At 45.9% G+C, this 26,602-nt stretch overlaps 1 protein-coding gene across 1 annotated transcript in view; it reads left to right on the top strand.

Moving 5' to 3' along the window:
- Nucleotides 1-23,244: 23,244 nt before the first annotated feature.
- The window catches only part of LRRC9 (leucine rich repeat containing 9), an 86,004-nt gene continuing 82,646 nt past the window's right edge, over nucleotides 23,245-26,602 (top strand). Inside the window, exons 1-2 of the mRNA XM_074956416.1 lie at nucleotides 23,245-23,342; nucleotides 26,264-26,349. Of these exons, the coding sequence (XP_074812517.1) occupies nucleotides 26,302-26,349 (48 nt within the window). The 5' untranslated portion in view covers nucleotides 23,245-23,342; nucleotides 26,264-26,301. The remainder of the gene's footprint in view (nucleotides 23,343-26,263; nucleotides 26,350-26,602) is intronic.

The following is a 26,602-nucleotide window of genomic DNA, read 5'->3' as shown; positions in this document are numbered from 1 at the left end:
GCTGCCCAACCAGCACTCTTCTGGTTTTTTTTTTAAAGGGTCTTCTCCTAAGTAGAACCCCATTTGGTTTGTGGGAAGCACACTAAAGAAACAATGGTTTTCTCGGGCTGCCCTTCTTTTTCCTGCTCTTCTTTAATTCCAGAAGATGCTGATGTCGCTCAGATGTGGGTATTGCAGCTGACACTGCCAATACTAAGCCCAGCACGAATCTATTCATTGCCACTGTTGTTTGTTTGCTCCACTTCCTTCTGTGGTGTTTAGTTTAGCAGAAGGAATCATTTTAATTATGGCTGGACCTAGGATGGGTTGAAAATACAGCACGGGTACCAAAAACAACATTCTGGGGAGCAATATGTTTTGGCTTTTCTGCCAGCAATAACAAGCAACAAATAATAAAGTCCTTTACGCCAGTAGTGACTATTCTCTGTTCTTAGGGGATAGATAGGTATTTCTTTCTCCCCTGTTGCACTCATTGAAGTCCTTACAATGAGAGCCATGTCCTTCAGATAGCTCATTCCTTGAATAAATGTTTATTGGCATTAGGCCATGTCAGCTTCTTCTGAGCCAATTTCAATTTAATCTACTTTTAGCTTTTAGTTGTTTTGTTTACTTGCTGCCTGTATTCTTTTCCCATCACATTTACATTCTCCTCACAGGAATTTTAATGAAGCTCCCACAGAGTATGCAAGCCTGACAAACTTCTTATTAAAAAGAATTGTGCATGTGATTTTATTATTAAATATGGAGGCTGAGTCGGCTAGATAAGGGTTGTGAGATGATGTGTACTTATGTCGTTATTTACATCAGACATCACAGAACTGACAGAAGTACCATAATTTCTCACTCCAGAAAGTCTCCAGAGTCTGGTCCCCCAGTTCTGGCATTCAACTAAAGACAACTGGAATGTTATTATATTGTTAAAATACTGTACAATAAAATAATTCTTCAGACATATGATTGGATCCTTTTAAAGATACTTCTGATGTTGTATTCCCAGTCTGGATGCAAAAGCAAGTCCTATGTCATGTTTAATCAGCACTCAGAAATCTGCCTCACAGACACAGAATGTTTTTTGTCTAGATGAGCAGCCCTTTCAGTCTGACTCCTAGCAGGCTTCTGAAAACTCTTAGTTTGCTCTGAGCACGGTCAGAAGCTTAACACAAGTATTAGCACAGTTACTTCTGTACTAGCAACCGATACCTAACGTTTCACCCTGGGACATTTTTAATGTGCACATACATGACCAGAAGATTAAAAGAGCCATTTTTGCTACATCCTCCTAGCAAAAATACATGAGTTAAGATTTTCAAAGCAGAGCAGGAGGGTTAGCAAAACATCTTATTTTAAAATAATATAAACACGAATTTGGAGTGCTTCTTTGGAGAAAGGAATTGTTGTTTAGTTATGCTAGTTAATCTTTTTCCTTTTCTCATTCTTCCTTTGCTCCAAGTATAATGTTTGTTTAGTAACCTTTTGGAATAGTAACATTAGAAAGGATGTTGCATTAATTTAATCAGAATGTTATCCTCAAATTACAGACAATTAAGTCACATCCTTCAAACCATATTTTGATGCACATTTATATATAATGTGGATGTAATGATGCTGAATAATAATGAAATGCAATATAATAGCTTGGCACTTCCCTATTAGATGTTAGTAGCAAATGGCTTTAAGTTCTTGGGCCTTTAGGTACATAACATCTTAAAGTTATAAATCAGCTATCTTTATCACCAAAATAAACCTAAGGCACGCCTATCCTATTGCTTGGTATCAACCTTTAATTCAGGAATCTGAGCTACAAATGGGTGAATTATGCAGTATAAATGGATGGATGATTAGTTTTTTCATCATAAGAACTTGCATGGAGAATGCAGAAAAATGAAAGCCTCTCATATCTTAATTAACAGAGCATTAAAAGCTGCCAGGTTTTTGTTTCCTGGAGCAAAAATCTAAATAGCAGCATAGAAAAAAGCTGTCATTGGGCACACTGCAACTGTCTCTTACATTCACGGCTTCTCTCAACCAATAAATATCAACTTTTATAATTTTTCTTTTCTGGAGACTTTTTAAAAAACTTTTGTGAAATCCTGTTATGGATCACCATCTGATCAAAAAATATGCAATTAACAATAAAGCCAACTGAGAAAGAAGATCTTTAAAACCACCGGCTTTAAGCTGATTTTGTAGCAGGGCCAACTGGTTATCAAATCCAGGCTATGATACAACAATGTTGCAGCATTCTTTTACTGTTAAATGATGTTACTGGATATCTCTACCATAGGATGTAAATAGTCCAATGAGGATTTGCTAACATTGGCTTCAGGATGTTTTTGCTCATAATATGCCTTAACCTGGACTGACAGGCCTTGGTCCTTATACCCCATACAGACAGGCCAATTAACGTACTATTGCACACTGTTCCACCCCAGCAGGTTTTCAATTTCCATTGTGCCTCAATGACAGAGACGTGCCAATACAACATGGAGAGAAATACGAGAGAAGAAAAAGGGCAGAAAATTCCTCATTTTCATTGCCGCTTTTGATTGCAGGCTGTTTTTGCCCTGCATATTAGACAAAATGCACCAGTGGTGCTGCTGCTAAGGCGAAAAGTCACCCTCCCTGTCCCAGTGTCCCCTTTGGCTGGTAATCCACCAGTGGTTAAATAATAGACTACCGCTACTCACGAACGCTCCCTAGCAACCCTCTTATTTCAGCTACTCCGGGTCTTCATCTAGTTATAATCCTGCTCCTGAAAGTGCATTTGTAGAGATGCTCCTGGGACAAGACAAGAACCATTCTGTCCACTCCTTCCTTGCCAGTTAAGAAGGTTCCAAAACTCTTGAACCTCTACACTCTAGAGCAACCCCCTATCAGGCTCTGGGTTCTAGGCAGTCAGGCCTGGTGGTTGGAACCATGGTCAAGAACAGGTACCAAGGGTCAAAGCCAGCAGTAGGGTTCGGATTGGGCTGAGAGCAAGGCTGAAACTGGGATCAGGAGACAGGCTGTAGGTCAGAACCAAGATCAGAGTCTGGATGCAGGCCAAAAGGCTGAAGCCAGATTGGAGTCCATCTGAGGGTCTGGTGGTCAGGAGGCAGGTACAAGGCTGGAGTAGGTCAGTAACAGGGCTGGAGCAAGGATGGAGTAGGGCACGGACAAGGCTAAAATGGGCTGGGACAAGGCTCAGGCAAGGATGGGGCAGGAAGAGGAATCAGATCAAGGGAGGTTGGAAGCCTAGGGAGTCTGTAACACTACGAGGCAGCGGGAAGGTTCCTGCCTGAGTAGTGCTGTTGCACAGACTAACTGGCAGCTCTACCAAGTAGGGTTGCCAGGCATCCGGTTTTTTACCGGAACATCCGGTCAAAAAGGGACCCTGGCAGCTCCAGTCAGCACCATTGACCAGGCCATTAAAAGTCCGGACAGCAGCGCAGTGGGGCTAAGGTAGGCTCCCTTACTGCCCTGGCTCTGCGTAGCTCACTGGAAGTGGCCGGCATTTCCCTGCGGCCCCTAGGTACAGGGATCAAGGAAGCTCCGTGGGTTGCCCCCACCCCCAGCGCCAGCTCCCATTGGCCATGAACCGTGGCCAATGGGAGCTGTGGGGGCAGCACCTGTGGGCATAGGCAGCGCACACCGTGCAGCATCATCTGGCCATGCCTCCGCCTAGGGACTGGACATACCGGCCTCTTCCGGGAGCAGTGGGGAGCCAGGGCAGGCGGGGAACCTGCCTTTGCCCCGCTGTGCCACCAACCGGGAGCCGCCTGAGGTAAGCACCGCCCGGCTGGAGCCCACACCCCGAACCCCCTCTTGCACCCCAACCCCCAGCCCCAGGTCGGAACCTCCTTCCGCACCCTAACTCCCTCCGAGACCCTACACTCTACCCATACCCCAAACCCCGACTGCACCCCAACTCCCTTCCAGACCCCGCACCCATACCCCAACCCCCTGCCCCATCCCTAAACCCCCTCCCAGAGCCTGCACCCCCTCTGCATCCCAACTCCCTGCCCCAGCCCTGAGCCCCCTCCCACCAAACCCCTCTTCCTCAGCCCCACCCCAGAGTCCACACTCCCAGCTGGAGCCCTCACCCCCTCCTGCACCCCAACCCCCTGCCCCAGCCCAGAGCCCCCTCCTGAAACCTGAATCCTTCATTTATGGCCCCACCCCAGAGTCCTCACCCCCTCCTGCACTCCAACCCCCTGCCCCAGCCCAGTGAAAGTGAGTGAGGGTGGGGGAGAGCGAGCGACTGAGGAAGGGGGCTGGAATGAGTGCGGGGTGGGGGGGTCAGAGAAGGGGCAGGGCCTTGGGATAGGGGCTGGGCAAGGGTGTTCAGTTTTGTGCAATTAGAAACTTGGCAACCTTACTTGCAGGGTCAGTGAAATACCTGTGCTTGAGGGTCATCTGACCTGAGCTCTGCCTAGGGATGGGTTGCTGCAGCTCTCTTGGATGGAATGTCATGACACCTATTGAAGCACTGGGGATGGGTGGGTGTGGGCCTGCCCACGTCTAAAGGTCCCTCCCCACAGCCTAAGGGAAGGAGCCACTGGACCCAGGCATCCACTAGTCATGGGGGACAACAAATGAGAAACCAGGGATGGGAGTGAGGGTTACATGTTCAAAATCAGGGATTTAAAAAGGGACACGGAACAGAGAACGCCAGACAGAGCCCCCTGCTCCTCAAAAGCTTCCAGGGAGCCAGTGGTCTCAGCCCAGAGGAAATCTGCCTGGAGGCATGACTTCCACAGGGATCAGAAATAGGCCCCACAGTCACAGAGTACCCCCTGTCCAGTTTCTTCCTCCTGGGCAAGAGTCATGGCACCTGTTGAGTTCCCAGGGGTGGGCAAGCGCAAGCCTGCCCACATCTAAAGGCCTCTCCCCACAGCCTAAGGGGAGGAGCCACTGGACCCAGGACTCAAGTGAATGCGGGGAAGAACAAATGAGAAACCAGGGATGGGAGTGAGGGTTACAAGGTCAAAATCAGGGAGACAGAGGGGGACAACGAGCAGAGAACCCCAGACAGCATCCACTGCTCCTCAAAGAGATCCAGGGAGCCAGTGGACACAGCTCAGAGGAACTCAGCCAAGAGACATGACTTCAGAAGGGATGAGAAATCGGCCCCACAGTGACAGAGCATTCCCCCACCCCGTCCAGCTTCCTCCTCCTGGGGCAGAATCATGGCAGCTGAGTGAGCAGCCCTGATCTCGCTGTGGGTTTGCCTCACCCCCCACAATGCCTTGAACCTCTACTCTCTACCTACTACAAACAAGGACATTTTCAATAGGGAAACTACACAAAGGCCAGAACCTCAGCTGGTGCAAAATTAGCATAGCCCCACTGGCTTCAGTAGAGCGACATCAATTTACACCAGCTGAGGATGTGAGCCAAAATGTTTTTCCTTCAATCACAAACACAAGAAATTGCTCCTCCCCACTTCTGAGTTAGTCTGATCCAATATCCACTGAAATCAGTGGAAAGACTCACAGTGATATCTGTGGAGCTTAATCATGCCCTATTGGCAGTTCAACCTGCATGTGTAGAAGAGAGAAGAAAGAAAAATCTGCTACTTTTTCAAGCTACTCGTGCTAGCAGAGTTTGTTCTCTTATTAAATTGGGAGGTATTCAGATGCTAAAGTGATGGGGGTAATATTCATACCTAGAACAGCAGATATTGCCTGGAAAGGATGAGTAGTTTGAGTCCCATGTCAGACAAACTGATTTATTCTACTATTTAAAAACATTAAGGAAAATGTATTTTTAAAGCTTTTAAGCACTTACTAGGTTTATATTTATTGATAGATTTCAGGAAGAAAAAATTAAATCAATAAAAAGGAAACCTTAAAACGGTCTTGACATTTCTTCTTAAAGATTATTCTTGAGAATGTAGGGTGGGATTTTCTAAAGCTCTGAGTGTTGGCCTGGCTCTGCCTCCATTGAAGTCAATGGTTTAAAAGCACTGAGCATTGGCCCAACACTGCTTTGGTTGCAGTCAATGATAAATTTCACATTTATTCTCCCTCATGCTTTTTTTTTTTAAGGTTGGTCCAAGATGAATCAAAAACTTTGCATTTGTGCCAGTGCGCCAGCACTGCTGTTCATCCTGTCCCTCCAACAAACAACTTCCTGTGGCAACTACTGGAGGAACCAACCAGGGGCTGTTCTTCTCTTGACCTGCTGCTTACAAACAGGGAAGAATTGGTAGGGGAAGTAGAATTGGGTGGCAACCTGGGCAGCCGTGACCACGAGATGGTTGAGTTCAGGATTCTCACAAAAGGAAGAAAGGAGAGTAGCAAAATATAGACCCTGGACTTCAGAAAAGCAGACTTTGACTCCCTTAGGGAACTGATGAGCAGGATCCCCTGGGAGGCTAATATGAGAGGGAAAGTAGTCCAGGAAAGCTGGCTGTATTTTAAAGAAGCCTTATTGAGGGCACAGGAACAAACCATCCCAAGGTGCAGAAAGAATAGCAAATATGGCAGGCAACCAGCTTGGCTTAACAATGAAATCTTCTGTGAGCTTAAACACAAAAAGGAATCTTACAAGAGTTGGAAACTTGGACAGATGACTTGGGAGGCGTATAAAGATATTGCTCGAGCATGCAGGGGTGTAATCAGGAAAGCCAAAACACAGTTGGAGTTGCAGCTAGCAAGGGACGTGAAGGGTAACAAGAAGGGTTTCTACAGATATGTTAGCAGCAAGAAAAAGGTCAGGGAAAGTGTGGGACCCTTACTGAATGGGGGAGGCAACCTAGTGACAGATGATGTGGAAAAAGCTGAAGTACTCAATGCTTTTTTTGCCTCAGTCTTCACAGACAAGGTCAGCTCCCAGACTGCTGTCCTGGGCAACACAGTATGGGGAGGAGGTGAGCAGCCCTCCGTGGTGAAAGAACAGGTTAAGAACTATTTAGAAAAGTTGGACATGCACAAGTCCATGGGTCCAGATCTAATGCATCTAAGGGTGCTGAAGGAGTTGGCTGATGTGATTGCAGAGCCATTGGCCATTATCTTTGAAAACTCATGGAGACTGGGGGAGGCCCTGGATGATTGCAAAAAGGCAAATACAGTGCCCATCTTTAACAAAGGGAAGAAGGAGAACCCGGGGAACTACAGACTGGTCACCTCACCTCAGTCCCTGGAAAAATCATGGAGCAGGTCCTCAAGGAAACCATTTTGAAACACTTGGAAGAGAGGAAGGTGATCAGGAACAGTCAACATGGATTCACCAAGGGCAAGTCATGCCTGACCAACCTGATTGCCTTCTATGATGAGATAACTGGCTCTGTGGATATGGGGAAAGTAGTGGACGTGATATACCTTGACTTTAGCAAAGCTTTTGATGCAGTCTCCCACAGTATTCTTGCCAGCAAGTTAAAGAAGTATGGGCTGGATGAATGGACTATAAGGTGGATAGAAAGCTGGCTAGGTTGTTGGGCCCAACAGGTAGTGATCAACGGCTCGATATCTAGTTGGCAGCCAGTATTCATAGAATATAAGGGTTGGAAGGGACCTCAGGAGGTCATCTAGTCCAACCCCCTGCTCAAAGCAGGACTAATCCCCAATTTTTGCCCCAGATCCCTAAATGGCCCCCTCAAGGATTGAACTCACAACCCTGGGTTTAGTAGGCTAATACTCAAACCACTGAGCTATCCTTCCCCCCATCAAGCAGAGTACCCCAAGCATCAGCCTGGGGCTGGTTTTGTTCAACATCTTTGTTAATGATCTGGATGATGGGAGGGAAGGGGAAGGATAGCTCAGTGGTTTGAGCATTGGCCTGCTAAATCCAGGGTTGTGAGTTCAATCCTTGAGGAGGCCATTTAGGGATCTGGGGCAAAAATTGGGGATTAGTCCTGCTTTGAGCAGGGGGTTGGACTAGATGACCTCCTGAGGTCCCTTCCAACCCTTATATTCTATGAATACTGGCTGCCAACTAGATATCGAGCCGTTGATCACTACCTGTTGGGCCCAACAACCTAGCCAGCTTTCTATCCACCTTATAGTCCATTCATCCAGCCCATACTTCTTTAACTTGCTGGCAAGAATACTGTGGGAGACTGCATCAAAAGCTTTGCTAAAGTCAAGGTATATCACGTCCACTACTTTCCCTACTACTTGAGGGGGCCATTTAGGGATCTGGGACAAAAATTGGGGATTGGTCCTGCTTTGAGCAGGGGGTTGGACTAGATGACCTTCTGAGGTCCCTTCCAACCCTGATATTCTATGATTCTATGTGATTAATTGCACCCTCAGCAAGTTCACAGATGACACTAAGATGGGGAGTGAGGTAGATATGCTGGAGGGTAGGAATAGGGTACAGAGTGACCTAGACAAATTGGAGGCTTGGGCAAAAAGAAATCTGATGAGGTTCAACAAGGACAAGTGCAGAGTCCTGCACTTAGGACAGAAGAATCCCATGCACTGCTACAGGCTGGGGACCAACTGGCTAAGCAGAAGTTCTGCAGAAAAGGACCTGGGGATTACAGTGGATGCAAAGCTGGATATGAGTCAGCAGTGTGCCCTTGTTGCCAAGAAGGTTAATGGCATATTGGGCAGCATTAGTAGGAGCATTGCCAGCAGATCAAGGGAAGTGATTATTCCCCTATATTCGGCACTGGCGAGGCAACATCTGGAGTATTGCGTCCAGTTTCGGGCCCCCCACTACAGAAAGGATGAGGACAAATTGGAGAGAGTCCAGCGGAGGGCAACGAAAATGATCAGGGAGCTTGTGCACATGACTTACGAGGAGAGGCTGAGGGAACTGGGCTTGTTTAGTCTGCAGAAGAGAAGAGTGAGAGGGGATTTGATAGCAGCCTTCAACTACCTGAAGGGGGGTTTCAAAGAGGATGGAACTCGGCTGTTCTCAGTGGTGGCAGATGACAGAACAAGGAGCAATGGTCTCAAGTTGCAGTGAGGGAAGTCTAGGTTGGATATTAGGAAACACTATTTCACTAGGAGGGTGGTGAAGCACTGGAATGGGTTACCTAGGGAGGTGGTGAAAACTCCTTCCTTAGAGGTTTTTAAGGCCTGGCTTGACAAAGCCCTGGCTGGGATGATTTAGTTAGTGTTGGTCCTGCCTTGAGCAGGGGGTTGGACTAGATGACCTCCTGAGGTCTCTTCCAACCCTAATCTTCTGTGATTCTATGATTATGTTTACCAATGTTCATTACGTTGCACTTATCACCATTGAATTTCATCTGCCATTTTGTTGCCTAGTCACCCAGCGAGATCCCTTTGCAACTCTTCACTGTCAACTTTGGACTTCACTATCTTGAGTAATTTTGTATCATCCGCAAATTTTGCCCCCTCACTGCTCAGCCCTTCTCCAGCTCATTTATGAATATGTTAAACAGCACAGGTCCCAGTACAGATTCTTGAGAGACCCTACTATTTACCTCTTTTCATTGTGAAAGCTGACCATTTATTCCTATCCAATGTTCCCTCTAATTTTTTACATCCATGTGCAGAATGAATTTTGTTATGTGCACCAATATGGAGGTGATGAGTGGCAGGGGCGGGGATGAGGGGTTCGGCTTGTGGGAGCAGGCTCAGGGCTGGGGCAGAGGGTTGGAGTGCGAGGTGTGAGGGCTGCGGCTGGGGGTGCAGGCTCTGGGGTGGGAACGGGGATGAGGGGTTCAGGGTGTGGGAGGGGGCTTAGGGCTGGGGCAGAGGATTGGGTGTGGGAGGTGAGGGCTACGGCTGGGGGTGCAGGCTCTGGGTGGGGCCGGGGATGAGGAGTTTGGGGTGCAGGCTGCCCTGGGGCTGTGGCAGGGAGAGAGGATTCCCCCCAGCTCTCTCTCGCTGAAGCATCCCAGGGCTGGGGCTGGGGAAGAGGTGCCTCTCCCCAGCCACAACAGCTCCCGAGCCGGGCCCGATGGAGAGATGCCTCTCCCCACCACAGCCCTGCACACGCCACTACCTCTCTTCTCTCCAGTCCAGGCCCCTGTGGCTATGCGCCTGTGAGTCCCTTGATAGCCTGCTGCGGCAGCCTTAGTTCCTATCTTTTGTTTCCTATCTTTTAACTAGTTACTGATCCAAGAGAGGACCTTCCCTCTTATCCCATGACTTACTAAGCTTACTTTGCTTAGAAGTCTTCGATGAGGGACCTTTTGTTTGATTCTAAGTAGCAGCAGTGAAGCATTTGGTCAGCTTCTTGAGAAGGAACTATTCTGAGTAAGGTTTCAGAGTAGCAGCCGTGTTAGTCTGTATCCGCAAAAAGAAAAGGAGGACTTGTGGCACCTTAGAGACTAACAAATTTATTTGAGCATAAGCTTTCATGAGCTATAGCTCACTTCATCGGATGCATTCCGTGGAAAATACAGTGGGGAGATTTATATACATAGAGAACATGAAACAATGGGTGTTACCATACACACTGTAACGAGAGTGATCACTTAAGGTGAGCTATTACCAGCAGGAGAGCGGGGGGGGGGGCGGTCCTTTTGTAGTGATAAATCAAGGTGGGCCATTTCCAGCAGTTGACAAGAACGTCTGAGGAACAGTGCCGGGTGGGGGTGGGTGGGAATAAACATGGGGAAATAGTTTTACTTTGTGTCATGACCCATCCACTCCCATTCTTTATTCAAGCCTAAGTTAATTGTATCCAGTTTGCAAATTAATTCCAATTCAGCAGTCTCTCGTTGGAGTCTGTTTTTGAAGTTTTTTTTGTTGAAGAATTGCCATTTTTAAGTCTGTAATCGAGTGACCAAAGAGATTGAAGTGTTCTCCAACTGGTTTTTGAATGTTATAATTCTTGATGTCTGATTTGTGTCCATTTATTCTTTTAGGTAGAGACTTTGTCCAGTTTGACCAATGTACATGGCAGAGGGGCACTGCTGGCACATGATGGCATATATCACATTGGTAGATGTGCAGGTGAACCAGTCTCTGATAGTGTGGCTGATGTGATTAGGTCCTATTTCCCCATGTTTATTCCCCCACCCCTCACCCCCCACTGTTCCTCAGACGTTATTGTCACCCATTGTTTCATGTTCTCTATGTATATAAATCTCCCCACTGTATTTTCCACTGAATGCATCCGATGAAGTGAGCTGTAGCTCACGAAAGCTTATGCTCAAATAAATTTGTTAGTCTCTAAGGTGCCACAAGTACTCCTTTTCTTATTCTGAGAAAGTGCCCAATCAAGAAACACTTAACTGACAATGGCTCTTGGGAGACTCCAATCCACATCTGAGGAGCCTTCCTGGGAAAGTTCAAGGTAGCATGTGAGCAATGGCTGCCGCCTGCAAACTGAGTCATGCATGGACATGTGACTTGCCCATGTGACTCCAAACTCCATCTTGCTGCTGTGATTTTCCACAGTAAGAACAAAGGGGTTTCCTTCCACATGGCAGAGGCTATAAAAGGCTGTGGAAACGCCTCCATTTTGTCTTCAATCCTGCTTCTGACCTCTGGAGGAACTGTGCTTGAAACTGAAGCTCTGAAAAAAGGACTGAATGACCCATCCAAGCTGGAATGTTTGTACTCCAGAGACTTGATTAGTTTAAATCAGCAGTAATCCCATCAAGCCTGAAACAAGCCTGAACTAAGAACTTTGCAATTGTTGTATGTATTTGATTCCATTTAACGAATTTTAACTTTCATCTATATTCCTTTCTTTTATGAATAAACATTTAGATTTTAGATTCTAAAGTATTGGCAATGGCGTGATTTGTGAGTAAGATCTGACTTGTATATTGACCTGGGTCTGGGGCTTGGTCCTTTGGGATCAGGAGAACCTTTTTTCTTTTACTGGGGTATTGGTTTTCATAACCATTCATCCCCATAAGGAGTGGTGCTGGTGGTGATAGTGTACTGTGAAATGGAGTGTCTGAAGGAATTGTTTGTATGATTTCTGGTTAGCCAGTGAGGTAAAACTGAAGTCCTCTCTGTTTGGCTGGTTTGGTGTGCCTTAGTGCCTTAGCCCTGCCCCGGGGCTGCAGTCTGTTCAAGTGAGCCAGTGTTCATCATAGTTCAGCTGCAAATATTGAGAAGGATAAACTATGGTCAATATCTCTTCTCCTAAGCTAATTGTGCGATTTCCTAGTGTGCATAATGACTTACTTGGAAAAGTCTTTCTTAAACATATCCAAAGACATAACTTTATTAGTCAATTAAACTTCACTAAAAATAGAGCCAAAACTAAGCATACAGCTGTCACATTTCTTAATTGATACTAAGAGTCTGCTAAAATGTCTTCAGTCTTATTGACTACAACTCATTCAACTCACTGAAAATCTGGTTTCTAAAATGTAATCTGTTTTAGGTATTTTTACATGCCCATCACCATAGTATCTAAGCACTTAATCTGATGCTTTATGTAATGTAAGTAGGTAGGCAGAAATGATAGTGGAAATATTTTGATATAATGAAAGACACATTGGAAGTCAGAAGCATACACGTGACAGTTTACAAGTGGCTGCCTAAGAGCCGCATATAGATTGCAAACTATGTTGATTTAAGGATGATAAGGATTCCAGAAACGCATACAATGATGTCTGCTTAGCATGCCTGGTGCAAACACTTTGCCTGCTGCTTTATAAAAAATATCAATAGCAGTAAAAGGCAATGGCAGAAATATGGACCCAGGATGCCCAGTGATCCAAGAGAATCTGATCAGTGATTTCAAAAGTTGCTGCAGCAGTCAGCAAAACTATAACAGGAAGAAGCCCAAAAGTAAGTGTCCATTAGTAAAGCATCATCAGCACTTAAAGAATTCCCTTCACTATCCTATGAAATGATCTCAAATTATACCAAAATGTTTTAGCAGAATTAAAGCAGAATGTATCAGAGCAGAAGGTAAAAGATAACGCACGGCAGAACTTTGAAATGATTAATTCAGTCATTTTAAGAGAGGTTTGAAAATCCTTTACATTAAAAGAGAGACCCTAACTGCTGCTGCCTTACAGTTTGAAAATGCTGTACATGCAAACATTATATAAGTGTTAACAGCTTCATAAACCTGCAGGGAATTATCTAGCAGTAATGTCAGTTTTGCTTCTTGTTGAGTTGAGCTCATAATTAATATTGCAATGCTTCTCTGCACGTCTGTAGCAGTTGAAGAGATTAGAGATATTATGCAAACAGATTCCAATGATGAGTCATTCAGCTACAGGCTCAAAAACAAAGGTGGTTACTTATTATTACTATTAGTACTACTAACCATTCAGTTTTGGACACAAGTGCTTATTTTTAATGGGTGGCCATCTAACCACTGTTTTAAAATTATGAGCCAGATAATCAACTGGTGTAAATTGGTGTAGCTAAAATGGAACTATGCTGATTTACACCAGCTGAGGATCTGGCCCCATGGTGCCTTGTTTGTTGATCTAGAACAGTGGTTTTCAACCTTTTTTTCATTTGTGAACACCTAAAAAATTTCAAATGGAGGCGTGGACCACTGTGGAAATTCAACCTGTGTTCCACGGACCCCTACCATGGAAGTCTTAGACTGAAAATTGACTGGACAGAATTCAACTATAAATGTTACACATGCATGGCATGGCATTTAAGGCAGCTTGTGAGATAGGGTGTTAAACTGTGGACTTCTATATTAATAACACTTCTGGGTTTTGACCAGTAGGTGGGGGTATTCACATACTTTTGAGGGATCAAAAAAATGGACAGCGTTTTCTGGCATCTGAAACTTTATTTTCATCATCACCTTTCGTGGACCCCTTAAACATAGTCTGTGGATCCCCAGGGATTTGCAGATCACAGGTTGAAAACCACTGATTTAGAAAATAAATTAAAGTAACTTACTAGGCAAGTCAGACTTTTATTGCAGAACCCAATGTAGTAGCATTTAAATTTGTGCAGCAGAAATAGAAATTAGACTAGGCAGAGTAGATAACTGATGGCTGTTTTTTCTCTGAAGTGAAAATATGAGCATTCTTTTCATCGGCAGTCAGAACTACCATGCTTTTAACCTGATTTTATATAAAAGTTTTGTGTTTCTATGTGAGTGTTATATGTGGATTATGATTGGAATCCTAAAAGGGCATATAAAAATTGATAAATTCACTTTATTTGGTACAAAAAAAGCCTACTACATTTACGTGAACTAATAAGTCACACACAATGTTGATAGCTGGGAGGTATGCAGGTCCCAAATAGAAAATCTTTAATCAAATATTGAATGAATGAAAGTTGCATTATATGGAATCAGAGTGACATCTGGTGCCACGAAAGAGCAATGCAAACACATGAAAGAGCTTGAGGTTAGGATTTGTCTAGTAGGGCTGGTTGGAAAATGGGGGAGTTGTTGGAAATGTTGATGAAAATAAAAAATTAGAAATGTTTTCAGACAAAAACGTTTTCAATGAAAATTCAAAAATTTCCATAGAAAGCAGACACTTTTCATAAAAAAATTCTGCCAAAAACAGTTTTAATGGAGGTTTCAGAGTAGCAGCCGCGTTAGTCTGTATTCGCAAAAAGAAAAGGAGTACTTGTGGCACCCTAGAGACTAACAAATCTTGTTAGTCTCTAAGGTGCCACAAGTACTCCTTTTCTTTTAGTTTTAATGGAAATTTTTCAACCAGTCCTATTGTCTACCCAAGAAAGTTACGGGTTTAATTTAGTTTTTAAATAGATACAGTTACATAATTCAGGTTAGAAATGGATCATTTGGGTTTACGTTAAACTTAAATTAAAATTTCTAATCAATTAAAGTGAAGACCAAATAAGCCACTCTCACTGAAAGAAGTGTCTCCATAGCTTTTTGCACCAGTTTGACTGTCAAGGTTCCTCCCCCACTCTGAACTCTAGGGTACAGATGTGGGGACCTGCATGAAAAACCTCCTAAGCTTATCTTTACCAGCTTAGGTCAAAACTTTCCCAAGGTACAAAATATTCCACCCTTTTGTCCTTGGATTGGCCGCTACCACCACCAAACAAATACTGGTTACTGGGGAAGAGCTGTTTGGACACGTCTTTCCCCCCAAAATACTTCCCAAAACCTAGCACCCCACTTCCTGGACAAGGTTTGGTAAAAAGCCTCACCAATTTGCATAGGTGACCACAGACCCAAACCCTTGGATCTGAGAACAATGAAAAAGCATTCAGTTTTCTTACAAAAAGACTTTTAATAGAAATAGAAGTAAATAAAAAAAAAATCCCCCCCTGTAAAGTCAGGATGGTAGATACCTTACAGGGTAATTAGATTCAAAACATAGAGAACCCCTCTAGGCAAAAACCTTAAGTTACAAAAAAGATACACAGACAGAAATAGTTATTCTATTCAGCACAATTCTTTTCTCAGCCATTTAAAGAAATCATAATCTAACACGTACCTAGCTAGATTACTTACTAAAAGTTCTAAGGCTTCATTCCTGGTCTATCCCCGGCAAAGACAAAATATAGACAGACACACATACCCTTTGTTTCTCTCCCTTGTCCCAGCTTTTGAAAGTATCTTGTCTCCTCATTGGTCATTTTGGTCAGGTGCCAGCGAGGTTACCTTTAGCTTCTTAACCCTTTACAGGTGAGAGGAGATTTCCTCTGGCCAGGAGGGATTTTAAAGGGGTTTACCCTTCCCTTTATATTTATGACACGCCCCCCAAATCTCAGCTAGGGTGAAACACTGGCTGGGATTTCTTCCTGGAGCTCTAGGAAAAACAGAGTTAATAAGACACATGCATCTCTAAATATACTACCAAGTACATAAAGACTAACAATATTTTCCACATCTCAAGGACGATTTTAACCAGTTGATTCTGGGAAACTTTCACGTGAGAGTGCATCAGCCACTTTGTCAGAAGCTCCTGAGATGTGTTGGATGTCAAAATCAAAATCTTGGAGAGCTAAACTCCACCGAAGAAGTTTTTTGCTAGTTTCTTTGACGGTGTGAAGCCACTTCAGTGCAGCATGGTCGGTTTGCAGGTGGAAACGCCGTCCCCAAACATATGGGCGTAGCTTTTCCAGAGCGTAGACAATGGCGTAGCATTCTTTTTCAGTGACTGACCAGTGGCTTTCATAGAATATCAGGGTTGGAAGGGACCCCAGAAGGTCATCTAGTCCAACCCCCTGCTCGAAGCAGGACCAATTCCCAGTTAAATCATCCCATCATTTCCCTCTCAGACAGTTTTTTGCTGAGAAACATTACAGGGTGGAATTCTTGATCAGGTCCTTTCTGCATTAAAACTGCTCCCACACCACGCTCGGACGCATCTGTGGTTACTAGGAACGGTTTGTCAAAGTCTGGGGCCCTTAGTACAGGGTCAGACATGAGTGTCGCTTTAAGCTTGTTAAAGGCCTTCTGACACTTTTCGGTCCACTGCACAGCATTTGGCTGTTTCTTTTTGGTTAGGTCTGTCAGTGGGGCGGCGATTTGGCTGTAGTGCGGTACAAATCGTCTGTAATAACCGGCCAAGCCTAAGAAGGATTGAACCTGTTTCTTCGACTTTGGGACAGGCCACTTTTGGATAGCATCCACTTTGACCTGTAGGGGGCTGATAGTTCCTTGACCCACCTGGTGTCCAAGGTAAGTCACTCTGTTTAGGCCTATTTGACACTTCTTAGGCTTAACAGTTAGTCCTGCCTCCCTTATGCGCTCAAGGACTTTTTGTAGATGTTCCAGGTGGTCTGCCCAGGAATCCGAAATATGGCCACATCATCAAGGTAGGCGACTGCATATTCTCCTAATCCCGCTAGGAGACCATCTACAAGTCTTTGGAAGGTGGTGGGTGCATTTCGCAGCCCGAAAGGGAGTACATTAAATTCATACAGCCCGAGATGTGTGGTGAAGGCTGACCTTTCCTTGGCAGACTCATCTAGCGGTACCTGCCAGTACCCCTTGGTTAAGTCCAAGGTAGAGATGAACTGGGCCTGTCCCAGTTTCTCTAATAGTTCATCTGTGCGTGGTATTGGATAGTTGTCTGGGCGAGTTACAGCATTTAGCTTACGGTAGTCCACGCAAAAACGTATTTCCCCATCTGGTTTGGGAACTAGAACCACTGGAGATGCCCATGCACTTTCAGAGGGGCGGATTACACCCATCTGTAACATATCCCGGATCTCCCGTTCTATAGCAGTTTTAGCTTGAGGAGACACCCGGTAAGGTTGGACTCTAATTGGGCGAGCATTACCTGTGTCAATGGAGTGGTATGCCCGTTCAGTCAGTCCTGGGGTGGCTGAGAACGTTGGCGCGTAGCTAGTGCACAGCTCCTGGATCTGCTGTCACTGCATACGCCCAAGGGTCATGGAGAGGTTCACCTCTTCCACACCACCAGCACATTTCCCTTCGTAGTAGACACCTTCAGGCCACTCAGCGTCGTCTCCTCCCTGGGCTGTAAACTGACAAACCTTTAATTCTCTGGAATAAAAGGGCTTTAGAGAATTAATATGGTACACCTTAGGCTTTCGGTTGGAGGTGGGGAATGCTATGAGATAATTAACAGCTCCCAGGCGCTCCTGGACCGTGAATGGCCCTTCCCACGATGCTTCCATTTTATGGGCCTGGAGCGCCTTTAAGACCATGACCTGGTCCCCTACTTTGAAGGAACGCTCTCTGGCATGTTTATCATACCAGGCTTTTTGCTCTTTTTGAGCATCCTGTAAGTTTTCTTTAGCAAGGGCTAAAGAGGTTCGGAGGGTGTTTTGTAGGTTGGTTACAAAGTCCAGAATGTTAGTTCCTGGAGAAGGTGTAAATCCCTCCCATTGCTGCTTCACCAACTGCAATGGCCCCTTAACCTCACGGCCATATACAAGTTCAAATGGGGAAAACCCTAAACTGGGGTGTGGTACAGCTCTGTAGGCAAAGAGCAACTGCTGCAACACTAGGTCCCAATCACTGGAGTGCTCATTTACGAATTTACGTATCATGGCCCCCAAAGTTCCATTAAACTTCTCCACCATGCCATTTGTTTGATGGTGGTAAGGAGTGGCAACCAAGTGATCTACCCCATGAGCTTCCCAAAGGTTTTTCATAGTTCCTGCCAGGAAATTAGTCCTGCATCTGTGAGGATGTCGGAGGGCCAACCTACCCTGGCAAAAATGTCTGCTAGTGCCTGGCACACACTTTTAGCCCTGATGTTGCTTAGAGCTACTGCTTCCGGCCATCGGGTGGCAAAATCCATGAAAGTCAGTATGTACTGCTTTCCTCTGGGTGTCTTTTTCGGAAAAGGACCCAGAATATCCACAGCTACTCGCTGAAATGGAACTTCAATGATGGGGAGTGGCTGGAGAGGGGCTTTGACCTGGTCTTGGGGCTTTCCCACTCTTTGGCACACCTCACAAGACTGGACATAGGTAGAAACATCCTTGCCCATTCCCTCCCAGTGGAATGACCCCCCCAAACGGTCTTTGGTCCTGTTCACCCCAGCATGGCCACTAGGGTGATCATGGGCTAAGCTCAAGAGCTTGGCCTGGTATTTAGTTGGAACTACCAATTGTCTCTGAGGATGCCAGTCTTCCTGGTGTCCACCAGAAAGAGTTTCCTTGTATAAGAGTCCTCTTTCTACAACAAACCTGGATCGATTAGAAGAGCTGAGAGGCGGTGGGTTGCTCCATGCCGCCGTCCAAGCTCTCTGGAGGCTTTCATCTGCTTCCTGTTCGGTCTGGAACTGTTCTCTTGATGCTGGAGACATCAGTTCCTCATTGGATTGTGGACCTAGGCTTGGTCCCTCTGGAAGCGATATAGGGGATGGAGCTGTTTCTGTTGACTGTGAACTGCTCTCCGCTGGTGCACTATGTTGGGATTCAGGCTCCGGCTGAGCCTCTTGTGTCGGGTTATCGTCTGCTGCCAGTTCAGGGTCGGTGGGGCCCTCTGGTGTTGAGGTTGCAAGTACTGGATTCAGTGCTGACAATGGGTCTGGTGTTGGTTGTTCGGCTGGTTCCGGTTCTGGGACTGGTTCCGTCTGGGTCTCTGGGACTGGATCCACTACTGCTGTTGCAGACATGGACCCGGACCCCAGGCCAATCACCTCTGACCGGGTCCTGATAGAAGTTTCTGGAACAGAGCTAGGCCTCACGGCTTGTTTAGCCTGGCTGCGGGTGACTGTTCCCACCCTCTTGGCCTGCTTCACATGATTGGCCAAGTCTTCCCCCAAAAGCATGGGATGGGATAAGCATCATAGACTGCAAAAGTCCACATTCCTGACCAGCCCTTGTACTGGACAGGCAACTTGGCTGTAGGCAAATCGAAAGAGTTGGACTTGAAGGGTTGAATCCTCACTTGGATCTCTGGGTTGATTAAATTGGGGTCCACTAAGGAAGCATGGATAGCTGACACTTGTGCTCCAGTGTCCCTCCACGCGGTGACCTTCTTCCCGCCCACACTCAGTTTCCCTCCGCTCCAAGGGTATCTGGGAGGTATCTGGGCCTGTGGACCTCTGGTGTGATTCCGGTGCAATGAACTGTAATCTGTTGGGGTTCTTGGGGCAGTTGGCCTTTACATGCCCCAGCTCGTTACATTTAAAACATCATCCAGCTGATGGGTCACGGGGGCGAGGAGGGTTGCTGGAGAATGGGGTGGTGGGACGATAAGGGGTCTGGAGGGTTCTTTGGGAGGTAGGTGGGGCTTTGGGCGGCCCCCGGTAATAGGGTGTGGTCTGGGGTTGTCCCTTCTGGTCTCCGCTCCAACTGCGACCAGTTTTTTTCTTCTCTGCCACCTCCACCCATCTGGCTCCAATCTCTCCTGCCTCGATTACAGTTTTGGGCTTCCCATCTAGGATGTACCTTTCTATTTCTTCAGGAACACCCTCTAAGAATTGTTCCATTTGCATTAGGAAGGGCAAATTTACTGGAGATTCAACACTTGCTCCTGATATCCAGGCATCCCAATGTTTCACAATGTGGTAGGCATGTCGGGTAAATGACACGTCTGGTTTCCACCTTAGGGCTCTGAACCTCCGACGAGAATGCTCGGGTGTTATCCCCATTCTGACTCTTGCCTTGGATTTAAACAGTTCATACTCGTTCATGTGTTCTTTAGGCATTTCAGCTGCCACCTCAGCTAAAGGTCCACTGAGCTGCGGCCTCAGCTCTACCATGTATTGGTCAGTAGAGATGTTGTACCCAAGGCAGGCCCTTTCGAAGTTTTCTAGGAAGGCCTCAGTATCATCGCCTGCCTTGTAGGTGGGGAACTTTCTGGGATGGGAAGTGGTACTTGGAGAAGGATTGCTAGGGTTTGTTGGGATATTCTGCTGAGCCTTTATCTTCTCTTTCTCCTCCAGTTCTTTGTCCCTTGCTTCCATAGCTCTCCTGTGAGCAGCCGCTTGGTGTTGTTCTGCCTCTTTCGCTGCCTCCCTTTCTTGTTTCTTCTCCTCCTTCTTCAGCCGCATGAGTTCTATCTGTCTTTCATGTTCCCTTTGTCTTTCCTCAGCCTGAAATCTGGCTAATTCCAGCTGTAGTCGAGCCGTGGATTTTGTCATTCTAACCTCTCTGTTTTTAACTAACTTTACACCCGAAGTTTAGAAATAAACAAAACTTGGCTGTAAAATTTTGCTGTGCTGGAATAGAATACCTATTCTCTGATAGTGATTGTCAGCCTACAGAAAAAGACAATTCCCTTGTCTCTGCTCTGGGCCCAAATCAAAGCAAAAAACTTCCAACTACTTGGAAACCTGTTTACCCAGCCCAAAGAAAAAACAAGTTTCCTTTTTAAACTTGTGCTCCTTGTAAAAAATCAAAATCCAAAAAAAAAAAAAAAAAAAAAAAAAAAAACCCTGCCACTTTTGTCTCCAGGCAAATAGGTAGAACACCCCCCCTTCTATTTACTTTTAGGGAAGAAAAAAAAAAAAACCTCTGGGTTGGAAGACTGTGAATTTCCCTGCAGGAGTTAAGTACCCTGCCTCCAGGCAAAGAAAACCTGCAATTCACAAAGATAATCCCCTTTTGTCTCTGCTTGGCCACAAAGCAGAGAAAAACAAGCTGCTTTCTGGACTTCCTTTCCAAAGGAAAAAAAAATCTCCTTTTTTAAAATCTGTATTTCTAGTTTAAAAAATCTCAACTGGATCTCAAAATGATTTCAGGTTAATCCCACCACTATGCCACCATGTCAAGGTTCCTCCCCCACTCTGAACTCTAGGGTACAGATGTGGGGACCTGCTTGAAAAACCTCCTAAGCTTAACTTCCCCAAGGTACAAAATATTCCACCCTTTTGTCCTTGGATTGGCCGCTACCACCACCAAACAAATACTGGTTACTGGGGAAGAGCTGTTTGGACACGTCTTTCCCCCCAAAATACTTCCCAAAACCTAGCACCCCACTTCCTGGACGAGGTTTGGTAAAAAGCCTCACCAATTTGCCTAGGTGACTACAGACCCAGACCCTTGGATCTTAAGAACAATGAACAATCCTCCCAACACTTGCACCCCCCCCTTTCCAGGGAAATGTTGGATAAAAAGCCTCACCAATTTGCATAGGTGACCACAGACCCAAACCCTTGGATCTGAGAACAATGAAAAAGCATTCAGCTTTCTTACAAAAAGACTTTTAATAGAAATAAATAAAAAAAAAATCCCCCCCTGTAAAGTCAGGATGGTAGATACCTTACAGGGTAATTAGATTCAAAACATAGAGAACCCCTCTAGGCAAAAACCTTAAGTTACAAAAAAGATACACAGACAGAAATAGTTATTCTATTCAGCACAATTCTTTTCTCAGCCATTTAAAGAAATCATAATCTAACACGTACCTAGCTAGATTACTTACTAAAAGTTCTAAGGCTTCATTCCTGGTCTATCCCCGGCAAAGACAAAATATAGACAGACACACATACCCTTTGTTTCTCTCCCTTGTCCCAGCTTTTGAAAGTATCTTGTCTCCTCATTGGTCATTTTGGTCAGGTGCCAGCGAGATTACCTTTAGCTTCTTAACCCTTTACAGGTGAGAGGAGATTTCCTCTGGCCAGGAGGGATTTTAAAGGGGTTTACCCTTCCCTTTATATTTATGACATTGACTATAGCTGTTTAAATTCACATTTGAAGGTAAACCAGTGCAACTTTCTTGTGTGTACAAGTGTCACCCAGATCAAGAAAGACAAATGAGCCAGAATAAAAATGTCACCCTGGCTACAAGCTTCAGGATATTTGGCAAAGTCACTTGTAGGCTGACAATGACGTACCTAGAGATCCAGAGAGAACGAGTCATCTCAACTGAAACTAATAGCGCAGAGCTAGAGTTGCACCTTTGGGGAATACTGTGTTTTTAACACAAGCATAAATGTGTTAAATTTTCATTTTTAAAGAGTACAGGATGTTACCACCTTCCCTTTTCTTCCCACTGTGATAAGTGAAGGACCTGGGGCCTGATTCTTCCCTTGCTTGGTCTGGTGTAAACCCAGAGTAACTCAGCTGAAATCAGGACACTTACACTGGTGTAAATCTGGTCTCAGGAGAGAATCAAGGCCCACCATTCTTTTTATCCTAACAGATACAATACTAGATTCATGCTTGGGGAAAGGCCATAGCAGGATGGATGAGACTCCTTGAATGACATAAAAAGAAAAGGAGTACTTGTGGCACCTTCGAGACTAACAAATTTATTTGAGCGTAAGCTTTCGTGAGCTACAGCTGACTTCATTGGATGCATTGAGTGGAAATGACATGTTCACGTTCTACAAGGGTTCGTGCTGCTTTCGGCTCTAAGGCAGATAATTCTATGTAGGTTTCAGAGTAACAGCTGTGTTAGTCTGTATTCGCAAAAAGAAAAGGAAAAAGAGTACTTGTGGCACCTTAGAGACTAACAGCTTATGCTCAAATAAATTGGTTAGTCTCTAAGGTGCCACAAGTACTCTTTTTCTTTTTGCGAATTCTATGCAGGGATTTCACGTAGGATTTCAGAGGTGGGGTAGGACTGGAGACTGCTTTGTATCCTTCCCAGCAAGAGAAGGTGGGGTAGCTCGCCTCTCCCCTCTGCACTGCCAGTGCCCCTGGTGTGAGCTTCGCCCAGGGAGTGACCCTTGGTGCTGGGCCTCACAGACGACACTGTGTGCAGGGGTGGGCACTGGGGGGCAGGTCTGAGCCCCTCTTTCCCACCCTCCCCAGAGAGAGACTGGGGGCAGGTCTGAGCCCCTCTTCCCCCCCCTCCCAGAGAGACTGGGGGGCAGGTCTGAGCCCCTCTTTTCCCACCCGGAGAGAGACTGGGGGGCAGGTCTGAGCCCCTCCCCCCCGGAGAGAGACGGTGGATGGAGCGATGGACAGGTCTGACCTCCACCCCCCTCCCGCGCGCCACAGTGGAGAGAGAGGTGTAAGCCCCACCCCCATCGGTATCACGTGACACCGTCTTTCCTCCGGTTTGCTGCTCCTCCGCGTGGGCGGGGAGATGGTTTCCTAGGCGACGGCAGAGGCTGCCGAACATAGAGTGCGCCGCGCTCAGCCCGCTCCGGCTCTGCCCACGCGGGGTCCTTGGAGGCCCAGGTACGTGACTGCCCCGGCCCCCTTCCCACCCCTCAGCCCAAAGCGGGTAACCCCCCCTCCTGGGTCTCCCTTCCCACCCCGCCTCACCCCAAAGCGGGTAACCCTGCCTGGGCCCCCTTCCCACCCCGCCTCACCCCAAAGTGGGTAACCCCCCCACCTGGGCCCCATTCCACCCCTTGCCCCCAAAGGGGGTAGCCCCCCCGCCTAGCCCCCCTTCCCACTCCGCCTCACCCCAAAGCGGGTAACCCCCCGCCTAGCCCCCCTTCCCACCCCGCCTCACCCCAAAGCGGGTAACCCCCTGCCTAGCCCCCCTTCCCACCCTGCCTCACCCCAAAGCGGGTAACCCCCCCGCCTGGGCCCCATTCCACCCCTTGCCCCCAAAGGGGGTAGCCCCCCCGCCTAGCCCCCCTTCCCACCCTGCCTCACCCCAAAGCGGGTAACCCCCCTGCCTGGGTCCCCCTTCCCACCCTGTCTCACCCCAAAGCGGGTAACCCCTCCTGGGCCCCTTTCCACCCCTTGCCCCCAAAAGGGGTGTCCCCCCATCTGGGCCCCCCTTCCCAGCCTTCTGCCCCCAAAGGGGGTGTCCCCCCTGCCTGGGTCCCCTTTCGCAGCCTTCTGCCCCAAAAAGGGGTTTCCCCCATCTGGGCCCCCCATCTGCCCTAAAGGGGGTATCCCTGATGGTGCCCCCCCTTTTCACTCCTCACCTCCCAAAGGGGGGTGTCCCCTGCCTGGGCCACCCCCTTCCCAGCCTTCTGCCCCCAAAGGGGGTATCCTCCTCCTGGGTCCCCCCTTCCCATCTCTCACCCCCAAAGGAAGTATCCCCTGCCTGGAACCCTTACCCCCTTTGCAGAGCCTGGGATCCCCTGTGTGGCACCCGCCTTCCCAACACCCCTGACCTCCAAAGGGGGTATCCCATGCCTGGCACCCTTCTTCCCAGTCCTCTCCCTCTCACCTCCAAAGGGTATCCGCTGCCCAGCCCCCCACACCTATCTACTCCCAGGAAGGGTTTCCAGCCCCTGCTGCCTATGTTGTCTTCAGATATTCCCCCCCCACCCCCCGCAACTGAATTAAGACCCCTCTCCACGAAATCCAAAACAGTAAAGGAGTGGGGATGCTTGCCTCTCCTCACTGTGGGAGGTTGCTGATGGAAGACTCAGTAGTTAGTGTTTTCCCCTCTGCATCAGTCCTGAGCGGATACCAACTGACATTGTGCCAGCACAGGACATTGCCCTGCTACAGGTGATGTTAGAGACTAAGTAGGTGGCATTTTTCCCTCGGTCTTAGTAGTACAGGAACAATGCCCCCAAAACTGCGCCAGGAGTTATGCTGTTGCTGGGAGTGTCATGTTTTGGATGAGTTTGAAAAAACTTTATTGATTCTGTGTAGTTCTTTAAGATCCCAAGAGTAGCAGGGTTATCTCTGGGATTCTATCTATGTTCTAACTCTTTCAATTCCACCTACTTCAATTTTCCCAGCAGTTTCAACTGGATAAAATATTCTTCATTTCCTGCTTTAAACTGTTGGGTAGAGATACTTTGTGTTAAATAGTGCAGCAGCATTTCAAAGATGAGTGGAATGATCTGTTTTGTGTAGTCTGTACATATTTAATAAAAAATGTGTAAAGTGCTTTCAGATTCTTGGAGGAGATACGTGCGATATAAATTACAATATTGTTTGTACAAATATCAAGCTGATAATGTTAAGGATTAGCTAATGTGACTGTATGTGATCACATAAAAATGTGCGTAACAAAAAAGTGGTCCATTTTCAGCAGGACATCTCTGTTATGTTTTGATGTCTTCAGCATATTTTCATATCTGTGTATGGGTTCTTTACCTCTTAATTTGGGAATTTCCTTCTTGAGGAATAATGAATTCATCAAACATTGTGACTAATTTTAAGGTGCCTTTCCTTTGCTTTTATTAACAGCAAGAGCAACAAATTAAAAACGCAGATACTACAGATATGTGTTTTAATGCAGCAAAATGGAAGGTCAAACATCTAGGAACAAAGAGTGCAGCCCATACCATAGTGTTCACACAACTGAACATGAGCTCCCAGTGTGGTTGGTACTGTGGGAAAAAGGACTTTAATGTATAAACAGGGGAGTAGTGAGTAGGAATAGATAGGTAATTTTTATCTCTGAATACAGCATTGGTGAGACTGATACTGGAATACTGCATGTAGTTCTAGTATCCATATTTTAAAAAGAATGTTGAAAAAATTGAGAGGGAGCAGAAAAGAGCCACTAAAATGATTTGGGGCTGCAGAAAATGCCTTACAGTGAGAAACTTAAATAATTCAATCTATTTACTTTATGAAAAAGAAGATTGAGAGGTGTAAGTACTTTCACAGGGAGCAAATACCGAGTAGTAAAGGTCTCTTTAAACTAGATAAGAAAGGCATAACGAGTACCAATATCTGGAACTTAAAATCAGACAAATTCAAGGGCAAAATAAGGCACACATTTTTAATAGTGAGCGTGATTAACCATTGGAACAAACTACCTAGGGAAGTGATGGATTCTCCATTTCCTGATGTCTTCAAGTCAACACTGGATGCTTTCTGGAAGACATGTTTTAGTCAGACATGAGTTATCAGGTTCATTATAGGGGTAACTGGATAAAATTCTTTGGTCTGTGTTATACAAGAGGTCATATTAGATGATCAGCCTTAAAATCTGTGGTCTCGTCTGACTTTAAACTCTGAGTATAAATAAAAAAAGTAATTATTCCAAACATTCGGGACATTGCTAATTTTCTTCCATTAACGTAACTGTGATCCTGTGAAAGACACGCCTGTTCTAACTGTATCTATTTGGAACTGAGATTTTTTCCCCCAAACTTACTTGAAATTCTGTGGCTTTTAAATTATGTGGGTGGATACACAACAGATAATTATGTTGTCATTCTTTCAAGCAGATACTCTACTATGATTATTACTTTTAAATACTCAGAAAATGATCCAAAGTCATAACCAGAACACAGAGGAAATAATTAAAGAGCTGGTAAGTTTTTGTTTTCGTTATTTTTTTAACTCTCAAAATATTGGTCACTATTAATATTTTTTTGCCAAAACTATGTGGAAATATATACTTCTCTAATAATACCATCAGTGCAGGATTCTCACTCCTGGACTGTTCAGAGGGGAGTACATGGCATACAATGACAACAGGGGTCTGCAAAGGTCAAAAACCTTAAGAATGAAGGGAGGGCCACTAGTCACATGTTAAGAAGAAAAATCCCAGGAGTGAGAATCTT

Source organism: Natator depressus, chromosome 6 (assembly GCF_965152275.1).
Source record: "Natator depressus isolate rNatDep1 chromosome 6, rNatDep2.hap1, whole genome shotgun sequence".
Taxonomy (NCBI): domain Eukaryota; kingdom Metazoa; phylum Chordata; order Testudines; family Cheloniidae; genus Natator; species Natator depressus.
The sequence above is the reverse complement of the archived record's forward strand: the minus strand, read 5'-3'. Positions and strand labels throughout refer to the sequence as shown.